Below are 14,261 nucleotides of genomic sequence, written 5' to 3' on the forward strand. Positions count from 1 at the left end.
CTCCAGCAACCCAAGACGAAAGACGGATTCTCCTCTGAGGAAGAGTTGCAGGGACTGTTCCCAAGGGATCGATGGACACGCGAGTCGGAGAAATAACAAAAGGGAGACGACAAGCCCCCAACCGTCGCACGGTTGGTATCTGGGTGCCGTGTTCTTGATTCACCAAAAAGAACCACCAAGCTCTCTCAACGGCCTGTATTGGTAGCGGCAGCAGCAGATCCATACCGCGAACATTGGTGGGTCTTTTTTTTCGAGCCTGTCCTTCAGCCCCTGCCATGCATCGACCCAGGTCCTGGGAGGGAACTTGTGCGAGCGCTGTGGTTCGAAAGCTCGGACACCACGGCAGGCTTGAAACCATGTCTTGAATGACCGTCAGGTCTCTCTGGCTGATGTAACCCAGCTGGCAGCCGGCCGTTTCTCGTGTCGTGGAGACGCTGTTGGCGTTGCCGCTTGGCCTGGCAGAGCTCTCACCCACGGAATGGAGCTTGGCCTTCAGGACGGTCTCAAGACGTCCACCGGCTGGGCTGATGGCGCGCCGGAGCGCCTTCGTCCTCATCAACGCCGTACCGCACCCGTGCCTCTTTCGGTATAGCCTCCCACAGGGCAAGGCCGGCATGGGTGATGGAAAGACGCCCAAGGGGGGGAGGGCGCACGGATGCCCATAATCCATGACCGCACAACGTTCGCCGGTCGTTCTAGTGGGTTGGAATGGGAACAGGGTCCTTCCTCATCCGGTCGAGATGGGAAATGTCGCCTTTTGGAGAGGCAAGGACTAGGGCGGGGCAGCAGTCGAGAGAGTAGGAGCTTTCTATTCTCCAGGGTTGTGGCATGATGAGCATCGAACTTTATGGATGTTTGGACAGTTCTCGCCGCGGCTCGCCAACTTCCAGAGACATCAGGAGCGACGATGACAGAGCGATATTCGTCATCCAACTTGGGACGATTGCGTGTGCAGCTTCGGGACCTTGGAGTCGCCGGCCACGAGGGCTTGAACAACGAGGCGAAGGAAGTGTCTTGGCGATGCTGACACAAGCACAAACCGCCAGTACATACATACATACCCCTGCCCGCGGAGGCTATTCGTTGGATCCAGTGCTAGGGTCGCTTCATTGGGATCGCAGGGCAGGCAATACGGTACAGGTAGGGAGCAAGAGCAAAAAGTCGGGTGAGGGCCGCTCCAAGTACTGCTAAAGTTATGGAACCTTTGTGTATGGTCCTTGCGACGGTGCTGCATGCCACCACACCAGCACAGAGGTGACATGTCGGGGGTTCTTCGACCAAGCCGGGTAAGGCCACATGACGACGTCCCTCTCCTGGTCAGGCTCTGTCTGAATACATCATCAAGAGCATCCTTCCAGCCCTTAGGGGACTAGTCGTGTTTAGACCGTGCATGACCAATGGCGACTGCCGATGGGGATGGAATGTTACTCTGGGCGGTGGCTCAACCCCAACTCTTGGACGACCACCGCCTACTATTTCCATGCTATAGGGACCCGCAAATCTGTTGTCGACGCTATTACCTAAGACTGCCAGCTGAGAAGCAAGAGAGAACAGATGACCTTAGTCACAACTCGACAGAGAGGCCCATCTGAGAGAGGGGCCGCGGAGAGATTGACTCTCGCGGGTTCGGAAACATGAAGCTTTGGGCGGCTGGACAATTTGTCTTCAGGACTCGGGGTCTGTCGCCCCTTAATTCCTCTGTCTTTCGCCTTCATCTCGGCGGGCCCATGAATGAATGGGACGGACGAAAAAAGAAACGGATACTGCTTGCCGCCCGAGCTCCGGCTTGACGGGAACAGCTTTGGGTTTTGCCCAACATTGCCATCTCTGCTGAAGGGTGTCACAAGCAAAGACAACGGAAAGCCGAAGGCGCATGAAGCTGAGCCAAGTGGTTGTCTGGGACTGGACGGGTGGTGTGGTGCTCTGTCATCGGCTGAGTGGACGAGTCGCACGAGCATGTTTGTATGAGCCTGAGTACCTAGGAGGGGGGCAGAGCGCAGAGGGAGACGCGCCGAAAGATGGGACGGGGATGGCGACGGCATCCATGACTGGCTCGGCCCCATGGCAGAAAGTCACCGGCACAGACGCTGGCACGGACGAGCAGAGGTGCAATGCTCGCTGACTGGTGATTGCTTCGCCTCAGTCGTGTCGACTAGCTTCCTGCCGACACCTGGCACCCAGCGTGTGTCATTGGACTGGATCGGGACAAGAGTCGCTGTTGCCCCTATTCTCTGGCTGCTGACGCTCAATCAGCTCTCGGCCGGTGGTCGCGAGGTTGGCATCGAGAATAGAAGCTATACGGAGAGGAGGCGCGCAACAGCGTGGCATGGCATCAGCGGCGGCGCGATGCAGTGATGCGATGATGGATCGGTAGCGGAGCGGCCAAAAGTAACAAGGCCACGCCAGAAGGAGACCAAGCAGCTGTGAAGGCAGCGACGAGAGAAGCGGCAGCGGTAGCACTGACGGCGCCAGGGCAGCCGATCATCCTGCCGGGGAGGGGAGGAGGACACGCTCTCACAAGAGCTAGAACGGGTAACAGAGGCAACGGTGCCCTGTGAGTGAGACGGGGACAAACCCAGCCACCTCACGCACGAAAAGCTAGCCGGTCGCGGCGGCATAGCAGAGGAACGCGCTAGAAAGTCGCCAAATGGTGCGGTTGCTTAGTGCTTGCGAGCGTGTCGCCGTCGGGCAAACCTTGGGACGTGAAGCAAAGCGGGAGCAACAGCTCGAGGCGCAGCAAGCCCAATGGCGGTGTCTCCCAGTGGCCGGGTTGGATTGGATGGGAGTGATTGGGGGGGGGGGGGTGGAAGTGCGGGTGAGCGAAAACTATAAGGCACAAAGGGAGGTGGGGATTTGACATGGATGCTGCACAGGCGAGAGAAGCGATTTCCACCACGGTTTAGCACTTTTGGGGATTAGCGGCAACAGCCGCAGGCGCAGAAGGGGTGAGGAGAAGGTAAGGAGAAGGTGAGGAGAGAAAGCAACCCAGAAGAGGTCACCCGCTTTCTGCACTACTAGGCTGTCTGTCAGGTTGTGCTCCCTCTGACGGACACACGCTCACAGTCACTCGCCCACTCTCAGTTATGGCGGTCAATCATTCGTTCTCCCCCCTTCTTTCTTCACCCCACCAACCTGTGTCCGCTCTTCGGTCACTCCCACTGGCGGCCCCCCGGCGAGTGGCTCTTCGCCCCGGGCCCCCGGTCTTCTGTTAGTCTTTGGATTTGTGCGTGTGAGTTGTGTGTGTGAGTCGCCGCCGCTTTTGGTTGGGGGCCCAAGAAGCCGGCTCACCCACGGGAGGGAGGGGCCAGGGTTATTTTTAATTTTGGCTCTTGTTCGGGTCGACTTTCGGCGGCGAGCAAGGCAAAGATGGGCTGTACGATGACGGGACAAACAAACAGCACTTCGTCGAGTCTTTCCATTTGGGCGTAGCGCGCGTGTCTTTCGCCCTCTGCCCTAGCCGACGAGTCTTGCACGAACCGTCCTGACAGATGGCGATGTCGATAGACACGGTAGTCGCGGCATAGCGCCGAGTCTCGTCGATTATCCACATAATCTCAGACAAAAGCGACTGCTGCGGATACCGGTCCAAGGCAGCCTCGGGATTCCGCGCCATTGCAACCCCGACGGCATAGTAATTAGGAGTAGAAGGGGCATGGCCGTAGACATCAAGCTCATCGGGCATGGCATTTGCGTCTCCATCGCTAAGGGGACTCGTTCTCTGCTTGTCAGTACGTATCGTTTTCGCCTCACCCGTTCCTCTTTTTGTATCTGTGGCATCCTCTATCAGATAAACCATCCCCTTCTTGCCTCTCTCTCTCGTTTTCATTCTCTTTCCAACGCAGTCATCCCATGCATTAAGCGAACAGCCCATGCATATTAAGTTACGCTTGTGTACGTCCAGACAGCCCTCCCAATCCCGCACTTCACCCCTTTGGCTGACCATGCTCAGGATCCCTGTTCTTAACCACCCATCTTAGAGTCCTATCCCCATCCCATCTTGTCCCATCCTGTCCCATCCCGTCCTACGAATACCCTCAGCATCTCGATTCGCTGCCTCTCCCCCTCCCCCCCTTGCGGACGACGGGTGAAAAACAAAACAAAAGGAAGGTCAATCACGAATTCTCACCGACACACCCCGCCTCTCTCTTGTTGTCGCAACACTGGACCCCGGTGCGCGAAGCCAGTGTATCACCTTTCCACGCGAACCCTGACTCTTCTGGTTCTGAGCCTGCTGAATCTGTCATTTGTTGCTCGTGCTGCTGCTGCTGCAGGACCTGCGGCACCCGGCCTCTGTCATTTTCCAACCGAAACGGGCGAAGCACCCATCCTGGCTGGCAGCAAAATATACACACGCATCCTCTCGCACCCACAGACGTACATTCAACACACACACACACACACACACACACACACAGCAGACCACTGTACGAGTTGGCGAAGCGGTACGTACGGATTTCATAACCTTGTCTTGTCGGTCTCAGCAACACTCCCAGCACGGGCGGCCCCTCCCCTCCACAGTCCACACCTGTCCCTGTCCCATCCAGTCCCATCCATTCTTTCTCCTCCCCTGGCCCTGCACCCTGCACCCTGCACCCTGCACCTTGCACCCGCACACCTGCGCCTGGGGTCTGCGCACCTGGACATCTCTCTTGCACACACCCTGGCTGGAAAGAGAGAGCGAGAGGGAAGGAGAGCACACCTGCACCGCACAGCCCTTTTTTTTTCTTTCCTTTCTTTCCTTCTCTTTCCTCCCCCCCCCCGCCCTCGCGCACAGGCTATGCCCCGCCATTCCCACCCGGCGGTGCTGTCTTACCCGATTAGGCCGGGCCTGGTGTGGCACCTCTCCCAACCGTGTGTGCCGTCGCCGCCCTCTTTCTGAGCTTGAGCCCAAGCCTCTGTGTGAGAGTTTGTGGTGTGTGCTTGTGCCCGGCTGCGGCCTCTCTTGGGATGCGAGGTGCCATTATTTAACTGTATCTGTCCCCCAAACCATCTACCACCGCCCTTCCTGTCTCCCCTCCCCCTCAGCCTAACATCAAACATCAAACATCATCAGCCTCGTTGAGCTGCTCGTGCTGCCCTCAACCACATTCGCTTTTTCCTAACTCTCTACTCTTAGGAAGTCCTCGTTGACTCCTGTCATTCGCTTTCGCGTTCTTGTGTTTTCTTTCCCGTCACCTCTCGACACCAAATAAACCCTCCCCGAAGCCACCAAGCAAACCCCTCTCGCCCTTTGCCAGTTCTCTCCGACGAGATACTCGAAAGAAGAACCAGAAAGGAACAAGAAGGACAAGACCCTCTAGACCGCGCCCAGTCTACCCTCGGCACCCTCGAAGCAACCATCGCCAACTACCCCTGGTCTTCAGCCTCATCGACCTCCCGGGACACGCCAGCCAGCAAAGCCCCGCCTGTCCTACGTCCTGGCTTGAACCAGCAAATGCTTCGTCTTTGAACACCGGTCTTTTGATCAACCACACTCGCTTTTTCGGAACCAGAGAGAACAGAAGAAATTGGACAAACGCAGAAACTCGCCCCCACCTACGATCGCTACTAGTATCAGGAACTGGGAACGAAACAGAAAAAGCTGTTTCGAACAGAAGAAAAAGGCTCTAAAGCACTGTAGAAAGAGACGTGAGAGGAATCCCGCCAAGCCGATTATCGAGCATTGCGGCATTCTTTGCAATCATTTCTCCCAACCGCCTCTCACCAAGCGTCTGACCATCCCACTGCCGGTCGCTTACACATCGGAGGACATTTTGCGTCCCTTCGCATCGCGCACTCCGGTCCATCGACTCACCGTCACAGTATAAAGTCAGTCATAGGCACTAGGCCTCTTGTTACCTCCCAGTAACGACACTGCACTCGCTTGCTATACACGGTCGTCCATCCGTGTATATCTTCTTGTTGGTATACTCCGTTCCTGTCTCGTTGTCGTCGGACTGACACGTTCAGTTCTTTCGTTTAAAAAAGCAACCCGAGCTCACAATGGCCGGTCCTGGTGGTGGTCCTCCTCGCCGCAGTCACACCAAGTCCCGCAAGGGCTGTGATACCTGCAAGCGCCGCCACATCAGATGTGACGAGAGCTTCCCCCAATGGTAAGTTCATCTGCCTCCGTCTCCGCAACTCCGGCTGACATGACCAGCCGTAACTGCACCAAGCACAAGATCCGCTGCCCCTACAACGACATGCCCATTCCGGATGACAGGTCGACGACCCCCGACAAGCCCGATCTCATGTGGACTCCTGAGATCGAGGCGGCGATCTCGCTGTGGCAGCAGACTGGACAGTTCCCTTTCCCCAACCTCAACATCTACCCGGCACCGAACCCGCAGTACCTCAACGTCGAGGATCTCAGACTGATCTATCACGTGGCGTCAATATGTGATGAGCTGGCCGCCTTTGATGCTAACGGCTTCACGCTCTGGACTCGCCAGATCCCGACGTGAGTTGGACTCGTTCACCTGACATGAAGCACTCTTCTGACCCCAAAATAGCATCATCAAGGTTGGCGCGACAAACGCCTACGTCATGCATGCCCTCCTGGCCTTCTCGGCCACGCACATTGCCTTCCTCACCGACTGCCCCCTGGTCGGCAACATGGCATACGAGCACCGCGGTGTGGCCCTCAAGGGTCTGCAGGAGGCTATTGGTACTTTCAACCACGAGACGTCGGACGCCGTCTTGGCCGCCTCCCTTGTCTTGTCGTGGCAAGCCACGGATTGGTAGGCAACATAATGCAGCCACCCGTTCCGCACGACGCCCGCGCTAACACACCTCTTTTTCACAGGCGAAGCTGGACCCAGCTCATGCAAGGCACCTCGTCGGTAAGTCAAGACGCCTGATGCAGCGAAGCTTGAGCAACATGGCTAATTCCCCTCTGTTCTAGGTCATCGAAGCCATGGACTCCTGGAAGCATGAGTCCCAGTTTGGCGACTTTATTGCTGAGAGTTGCACGTTCCCAACCGCTCCCGCCTCGCCCAGCCCGGATCACAAGCCGAGCCAGCCGCGCAAGGAAGACCTGGACGCCTTCAACCGCACCCTGCAGCAGCTCCAAAAGGTCGAGGCCCATCTCAAGCACAACAAGGAGGACACCAAGTCGATCCAGCAGTTGACCAGCTTCCTCAAGGGCGCCCGCAAGGTCAGCCCGACGCTCAGCGTCTCCCAGCAGTTCGAGCGCCTCCGCCCCCTGCGGACCTGGCTCTTCTGGCTGCCCGTCATGTACCTCAAGCAGACGGCCGGGTCGCCGAGCGCCCTCATCATCATTGCCCACTACTACACGGTGGCTCTGATGATGGAGCGCCTCTTCCCTGAGATCGGCGCCGCCTACTTTGGCAGCCTTTCGATCGGCCCCGTCGAGGAGATTGCCCGCCGCCTGCTGTCCATCAACATCTCGGGCAGCCTCGATGGTGACCTGCAGACCCCCTTGACGCTCATGGAGTTCCCCATTGACACAGTCAACGAATTCCGCTCGCGGATGGGTTGGATTCAGCCCGCGCGAACGCCCTCGTTCCCGCAGTTCAACCCACCCAACTTCTACATGAGCGAGCCCGTGCCGCTGCCCCCCGTCAGCGACTCATACCTGTATGGCCAGAACCCGGCCTTCAGCTACAGCACCGAATCCCTGCAGATGCTCAACGCCGAGTCCGGTCCACCCAGCAACGTCTCGCCTCTCGTGCTGTCGTCGCCTTTTGTCAACTCACAGTACCTAAACATCCCCAGCCCCAACTACGGCGGCTACAGCCCGGCCTCGTCAACCTTTGAGGGCTCCGTTGCATACAGCGACAATGAGGAGTACGGCTCATACGACGGCTACGACATGAGCGGCATGCCTACCCCCATGGTCGGCGGTTCCAACAACAACTTTGGCCTCGGGTTCGTCTCTCCCACCCAGCCCGTGTGGATCTAGAAAGGCCCTGCCCCTCCTCTATGGCACCCTCGATAACCACTACGGCTTTCAAAACAAATGCAACGCGTGGAAAGAATGCCGGATTGACCGCCGATCAGGATGCCAACCACGCCCACATACCCGCCACCGGAGGACCCGACCGTCCTGTCGTCTTCGCTACACGCGCTGCCCCCTCCCCGTTCCTCCACCCTGAACAGTTCGGCATGCTCCCCCTCCCTGAGTCCCCTGTTCCCCACGGCACGCCGCTGCCGCACCATCTGCACACGCCCTCATCTTCCGTCACGGGCGAGTCGCCGCGGTCCGTCAGCGCACCGTTTCCGCTGCGCCACGCCTGGGTGCCTTCGACGCCGACGATCCAGTTCAACAGCGAGAAGGGTAAGGAGCGGGAGACGTAGGTCGTCTTCCACCCCGCCCTCCATCTCGAACACAGTTCTATTTCATCACCATCGCTTGGGAACCCCTTTTTGATTTTCGAAACTACCCTTTAATAATGCTGCATCGACACAAAAAACGCCAATGTACACCACGCTCCTTTGAAAGAGACACCGGCCGAGCCCGGGGCCGGAGCCAGACTCCAGGCCACCGCCGCACCCATGACACTCCTTTGTTACCAACTACATACGACCTCAACGGCGACATACAACACACTAATCTACGACGACACTCCTTCCTAATTCTCGAAGATGATACCCTCGAACACACACACCAAAACATAGACATTCCTTACGGCATCGGCATCGGATGATACCCCCACTGCACCACACTCCTTATTACGACGTTACGATCCCCCAAACCAAAAGTACTTTCCGGATTTAGAAGGGACAAAAAGGGAAGAAGAAAGACTTACACTCCTTACGGATTTACGTTGGCCAACAATCCAAACTTGCATAGCGATTTGTTTTTCGTGTTTGATGCAAAACACACCACCACCAACCTTGGCGTTTAAGGGACCACAGGGGGAATGGATGAGCTTCGATCTCTCCGAATTACTGCATTGGGCGGCGTTTTGCTTTTTTATTTTGATCTATTTTAACTGTATCGAGGTGAAGGCATGCCTCGCCAGGTAACATGTTTGGTAACTTGAAAGTTATGGGAAAGAGTTTGGATTTAATGAAGTTTTCAACTGCAACTAGGAAAATTCCGAGCGTTGAGATTGTTTGTACTAGGAGCTGGGCTTTGGCTTGGGCTCCTTTGAGCCCTCCCTCGCGGGAAACGGAAGAGGCGGGAAGAATATACAAGAAGTTCATCGACGAACAATACATTGACCCTTTGCGATTTGTGAATAATGGATTTTGACATGTCGCTAGCTAAATCAAGGCACGCCCAGGTCGTAGGCAGCTTTTTTGTTTCTTTTCTCCCGATCAAATTTGCCTCCTTTGCCCCTGCGAGCCAAGTCTGGAAGGGTCTTCCTCACGAGCCAAGTCTAAGATGCAGGGTCGTTCTGGAATGTTTGTGAGATGTTACGGCCGGACGTGTACGGTGTTGCTTTTTTTTTCTCTCCCCCCTTGAATGGGTGTCCTTTGGAGTTAGCCACGGACGAGGCCCTGCCGTCTCCTTCTCCTTCATTTCCCTCCGCCCGAAGCCGTCGGATCCGGACGCTCTCGCGCGCGCGGTTTGATCGTCAAATAGTGTTTGTTTGCCTTGCCGGTTCGGGCGCTCCCTGCGTTGGTGGGGGACAGGGCCTGGGGCCGCCACGTTGAGGATCCACGACCGGAGGAGGGTCTCTCTTCTCTTATTTCCGGTGCTGAGGGACCGCGAGGGACCTTGCTCTCGCCGGCTTCGTTTCTGTTCACGGCCCGAGGGAGGAGGGGGCGACTGCGACCTGCGTGAGCGCGGTGAGACGTTTACCCCCCGCCCACCTCTCCCTTCTGTCCTTACCGCACGAGACTACGCGAGATGGACGCCCGTCCCTGCGGGCATGCTGCCGTCGAGCCATCTCCGTTCTTGCTGGGGTCGAAAAGTGTTTCACGTTTGCCGGGCCGGGGCCCGGTCCCGGTCTTCAAGGACCCCGGAGGAACGCGGACGCGCGGGGGCTTAGGGGCGTACCGGGCCAGAGGCGGGTCTTGCAGCGTTGCCGCCTCGTTCGTCTCCGCGCAGAATACTCTGGTACTTACCACGTGTGTTGGGCCGGCCAAACTAGGCGTCGATGGACGTAGAACCCCCACCCCCTCCTGCACTCAGTGGTCTGCATGTATGTATCTCTAGAAAAATGTCTCGAGAAAGGCCGAAACGAGAAAGAAAGAAGAAAGAAAAAAAAAAACTCCATTCCCATCACCCCCCGTGGGGCGTGTTGGCGTAACCCTATGCTAAAGCTATCTACCCTATCTACCTATCTACGACGGTAAGCCTTATGCTTTTCCCCCCCAGCATGCATCATGACGCCTTTGCTAAACCCCTCCCCCTCCAGTCGGCCGTGTATGCTTGACTTCAACTCCTGCCTCTGTCCCCTCCCTACGTGACTTTCCAGCCTGTATGTTGTTGTCTTTCGAACTCCGGCCGTGTTGGAAGCAGTTCGGAACCCCATTAGCGGATCCTCCCGCCAGAAGCCATAAATACGGCCCCGTTTACCCCATGGCGCAACGTCGTCTTCGGCGTTACCCTGCCCCTCCTCCACAAAAAAAAAACACCCCGTCGTCATATGATGCTGGCCCCGTCGGTAATGCATTGTTGAAAACCGAGGAAAAGGAAAAAAAAAAAAAAAGGCCTTGTTTCGACTCTTGCCAAAGTCACTTATCGCGGAAAAGAGCCAACCGTTTCACGTCGCAGCTCCAGCAGGTTCTTTCGTCCGATGAGATTCTTCTTCTTCTTTTTCTTCTTCTTGCGGCCCAATTACAAGCCATGTTTTTACCCTTGTCCTCGCTCCCATGATATGTATCTTTCTTCCTCTCATCTTCAAAAAGCGTCGTCATCACTCATTCGTAAAGGACGCCTCGGTGGTATTTTCCTCCCCATGTCATATCAAGAAAGCTCGCTCAATTGGGCCCAATCTCTTCATTCAACGTCGTCTTCGTACGCGCATGTTCAAACAGCGTCCACGTGCTCCGGTCATGTGGAGTAGTATGCGCGGAGTGCCTGCTGGTCCTGCGGTTGCATCTGGTTCACAAAGTCGTTGAACTGGGGAATCATTTCCCGGTACATGTTGATGACCTGTGTGTGTTAGCAATGAGCATGGGAATGAGAGCGGCGTACTGACCTTCTGGAAGTGCTCGTGCAATTCGTGCTTGATCGGGTTCTTCAGGTTGATATCCCGGTACCTTGCAATAGCAACGAAGAGCTGGGGAAGCGCCTTCTCCATGGCTTGCGGGTTTTGTCCCACAACCAGGGTGAAGCCCTTGAACGCAGTAGCCTTCTCTTCCAGGAACTCGACGTGTTCCATGGCCGTCAGAAAATCCTCGGCAAAGGTCGGCAGAAGCGGGGCGAGGATCTCGGAGTTGTGGAGACCAAGGCGGCCGAGGGCAATGGCCGCGTTCTCGCTCACGGCAGCCTGCACGCCAGGGTTCGAGATGATCTCGACGAAACGCTGGAGAAGCTCGGGCACAAAAGGAGAGAGGGCCTTGCTGTTGACCATGACGATCTCGCCAGCAGACCAGCATGCGTTATTGACGACGCTGAAACCGCTGTCGATCTCCTCGTCGAGGATGTTATCCAGGTCCAGCTGCTTCAGCAGGATGGGGAAGATTGAGGGCAGATGCTTCTCAAGCTGGGGGAAGACGTATCTGGCGCAGTCACCCAATAGAGCGTATGCCGATTGACGGACGTCGTCCTGGGGATCCTCCAGGCAGAAGCTGAGAAGCTCGAAAAAGGTTCCCTCGGAGCCCCTGACCAACTCCTGCTTCTTGTCCTCCTCCAGAGACTGAATAATGGCGCTCAGGAGGTCGAGACTCGTGACGAGGAAATCCTTGTCGGGAGAGTCCAGCGTGGGGTTGTTGGTGGCCTGCAGGCTTTGCTCGAGGTTCGTGTGGATAATGTTGACGCATCGTGTAAAGATCGGCTGCGCGTACGGTGTGAAGGAAGACCCAAGCGCCATGGCCACATAGGACAGGCACTCCAGCAGGGGGAACAGCTCGCGCGAGTCGTCGCTGACCTTTTGGTAGCGGTCGATTAGCGCAGGCATCAGCAAGCTCATCGCGTTGGGCTGCGCAATGACGGGGCCAATGTTCTCCGCCAGGGTCTGCACACAGTCGTAGAGGATGTACATGTTCCTGTCCTTGTACCGGGCGAAGCACTGGACAAACTGCTGCAGGATCGGTATGCAGTAGGGCTCGAGGACCTTGCCGGACTTTTCCTCCAGGTTGGCGAAGGCAGACGCAGCAGCCTCCTGTACCTTCTTGTTCTTGTCGAGCATCTTACGCAGGATGCCGTCCATCATGGGCTCAAAGTAGGTGGCCTTCTGGTTGGGGTCCTGGAGGTTGGCGGCCCACTGCGAGTAGCGGCCAAGCGTCCAGCAGGTGATTTGCCTGACGATGGGCTCGTTGTCCTCAAGGAGGGAAAGGAGGTAGGGAACGAGCTCCGGCAGATGGGGGGTGACGGCATTGATGGTACCCTCGGCGACGGCGCCCAGGGCGAGGACGGCAGCCTCCCTGTACTGCCACTCCTCGTGCTTGAGGTTACTTGTCAGGTAGGGCAGGATGGCGGTGAAGACAGGGTCAGAGAAGTCTCTCGCAAAGACGTCCAGGGCGGCGGCGGAGCACTTGCGGATGGTCCAGCGCTCGTCGGGGTTCTCGTCGCCATCGTCAAGGTCGTCGATCTCGCCCTCCTCCAGGTCGTCGTCCATGCTCGCCAGCTTCTCGTAGGCGTTTCCGTTTTGCGCAGGGTCGGCCGAGGCCTCGCCGCCCTTGCCTCTGGCCGCCGATTTCTTGGCGAACTGCGGCTTGATATCCTCCTCGCGGTCGTCCTCGTCCTCGTCGTCTGATGCACCGCCGAGCAGAGCAATGTCCTCTCCGCTGTACACCATGCAGTGCAACAAGACAGGGATGATCTTGTCGAGGTAAGGCGTCAGGGCGCGCCACAGGTCCTCGTGCTCACCGACGGCCAGCCAGAACTCAGCTGCCTCGCAGGCCAAGTCCTCGTCGTCGCTCTTCTGCTGGGTAATGATGTAGTCGACCAGGCCGGCGATGTGCGGCTGCAGCTTGTCGGGGCGGGTCTCGACGAGCTGGACAAAGGCGTGGCACACCTGGCGGCGCACGTCGGGGTTCTGGTCGCCGGCGAGGATGAAGAGGTGGTTCAGCAGGCTGTCGACGTTGTTGAGCATGGCCTGGGACTTGCGCGGGGTGAAGACGTTGATGGCGGCCAGGGCCTTTGCGCGGACCTTGGGCAGCTCGCTCTTGGTGGCCTCGATGAACTTGGGGAGAAGGAAGTTGAGCGGGCGCGAGCCGTTGTGCTCGCGCTCCAGGACCTTGACGTTGTCCTCGCAGATCTTGGCCATGGCGGACATGGCACCCTCCTGGCCCTCGTTGGAGACCTGGCCGTTCTCGTTGGAGATGAGGCTGAGCAGCTGGGGTAGCAGTTCGGGCCAGCTCAGGACACCGCCTCTCCTAATGATCTCGGTCGCAATGTTGCCGGCGTAGTTGCGGATCTGACTGCTCTTGTCCTGGATGCACATTGGGACGGCCATCTTGATGAGAGCCAGACTGGACTCGGGGATCTGCTTGTAGCCGGAGCGCACGTTGTTCTTCAGCATGATGGCGGCGGCGGAGCGCACGAGGTGGTAGTCTTCGCCGGGACATTGCACACCCTGGGGCGGCGAGGGGCTGGAGAAGAGGTAGGCAAGATAGTTGTTGATGTCGGGAGAGGACTTGGCCTGGGTGAGCATCTGCGCATCAATGGCAAGTTAGCAAGCGTCGCGGGAGGCAAACGGGAAAGTCCAGGGGCCGCTCACAAGCTCTGCCTGCTTCTGCGCATTCTTGTCGAAGCCGCTGAGCGAGTCCTTGAGGCAAGTAGCCAGCTGGCTCAAGGACTCCGGGGCCGGCTGCCAGGCCATGACTGGCGCCTATTCGGGGGTAAAAAGAGAGGGAATCAAAAGACTGGTTCAGGAAAAGGGATTCGGAGGGAGGTCCGTCGACGCGATGGGGTGTGAGGTTCGGTCGGTTGGGGGGTTGTTGTCGAGCACGGCGGAGAGGTAGGTGAGATAGAGAGGGGCAGTCGTTCAAGTTGTTCGCCCAAGACACAGTAGGCCGGCAGGTAGCGAGGGCAGTGGGCGTTGACATTGGCGACTGGCGGCACGGCTGGCGAAATGGTGGGGTCACCCTGTCAGCTTTTTTTTTCGCGATAACTATGGTGCGGCGGAGTAGCGCACAGGGGAGGTACCTCTGATGGGGTAATGAGGACACTCGCACAGCGCTAGTGGTCCGTTGTAGCG

General features: G+C 57.5%; 5 protein-coding genes across 5 annotated transcripts; 3 read left to right on the plus strand and 2 right to left on the minus strand.

Annotated features, from left to right (window-relative positions):
- Positions 1–2,061: 2,061 nt before the first annotated feature.
- Positions 2,062–2,355, plus strand: ColSpa_09084 (uncharacterized protein; the record flags this gene model as incomplete). Its single annotated transcript, XM_049275296.1, has 1 exon — positions 2,062–2,355. The coding sequence occupies one exon, from the start codon at positions 2,062–2,064 to the stop codon at positions 2,353–2,355; it is 294 nt and encodes a 97-aa protein (XP_049131253.1).
- Positions 2,356–3,316: 961 nt separating this feature from the next.
- ColSpa_09085 (uncharacterized protein) lies at positions 3,317–3,682 on the minus strand (the record flags this gene model as incomplete). The annotated part of the gene is made up of 1 exon (XM_049275297.1): positions 3,317–3,682. The coding sequence occupies one exon, from the start codon at positions 3,680–3,682 to the stop codon at positions 3,317–3,319; it is 366 nt and encodes a 121-aa protein (XP_049131254.1).
- A 2,300-nt stretch (positions 3,683–5,982) lies between these two features.
- Positions 5,983–7,903, plus strand: ColSpa_09086 (sterol uptake control protein 2; the record flags this gene model as incomplete). Its single annotated transcript, XM_049275298.1, has 5 exons — positions 5,983–6,092; positions 6,140–6,439; positions 6,492–6,719; positions 6,785–6,821; positions 6,884–7,903. 5 exons carry the CDS (start codon positions 5,983–5,985, stop codon positions 7,901–7,903), a joined length of 1,695 nt encoding a protein of 564 aa, XP_049131255.1.
- Positions 7,904–7,923: 20 nt separating this feature from the next.
- On the plus strand, positions 7,924–8,298 carry ColSpa_09087 (uncharacterized protein; the record flags this gene model as incomplete). Its single annotated transcript, XM_049275299.1, has 1 exon — positions 7,924–8,298. The coding sequence occupies one exon, from the start codon at positions 7,924–7,926 to the stop codon at positions 8,296–8,298; it is 375 nt and encodes a 124-aa protein (XP_049131256.1).
- Positions 8,299–10,948: 2,650 nt separating this feature from the next.
- On the minus strand, positions 10,949–13,883 carry ColSpa_09088 (importin subunit beta-2; the record flags this gene model as incomplete). The annotated part of the gene is made up of 3 exons (XM_049275300.1): positions 10,949–11,050; positions 11,097–13,715; positions 13,782–13,883. The coding sequence occupies 3 exons, from the start codon at positions 13,881–13,883 to the stop codon at positions 10,949–10,951; spliced, it is 2,823 nt and encodes a 940-aa protein (XP_049131257.1).
- Positions 13,884–14,261: the final 378 nt, after the last annotated feature.

The sequence above is a fragment of the Colletotrichum spaethianum genome (assembly GCF_022836535.1).
Source record: "Colletotrichum spaethianum MAFF 239500 DNA, contig26, whole genome shotgun sequence".
Classification (NCBI taxonomy): Eukaryota; Fungi; Ascomycota; class Sordariomycetes; order Glomerellales; family Glomerellaceae; genus Colletotrichum; species Colletotrichum spaethianum.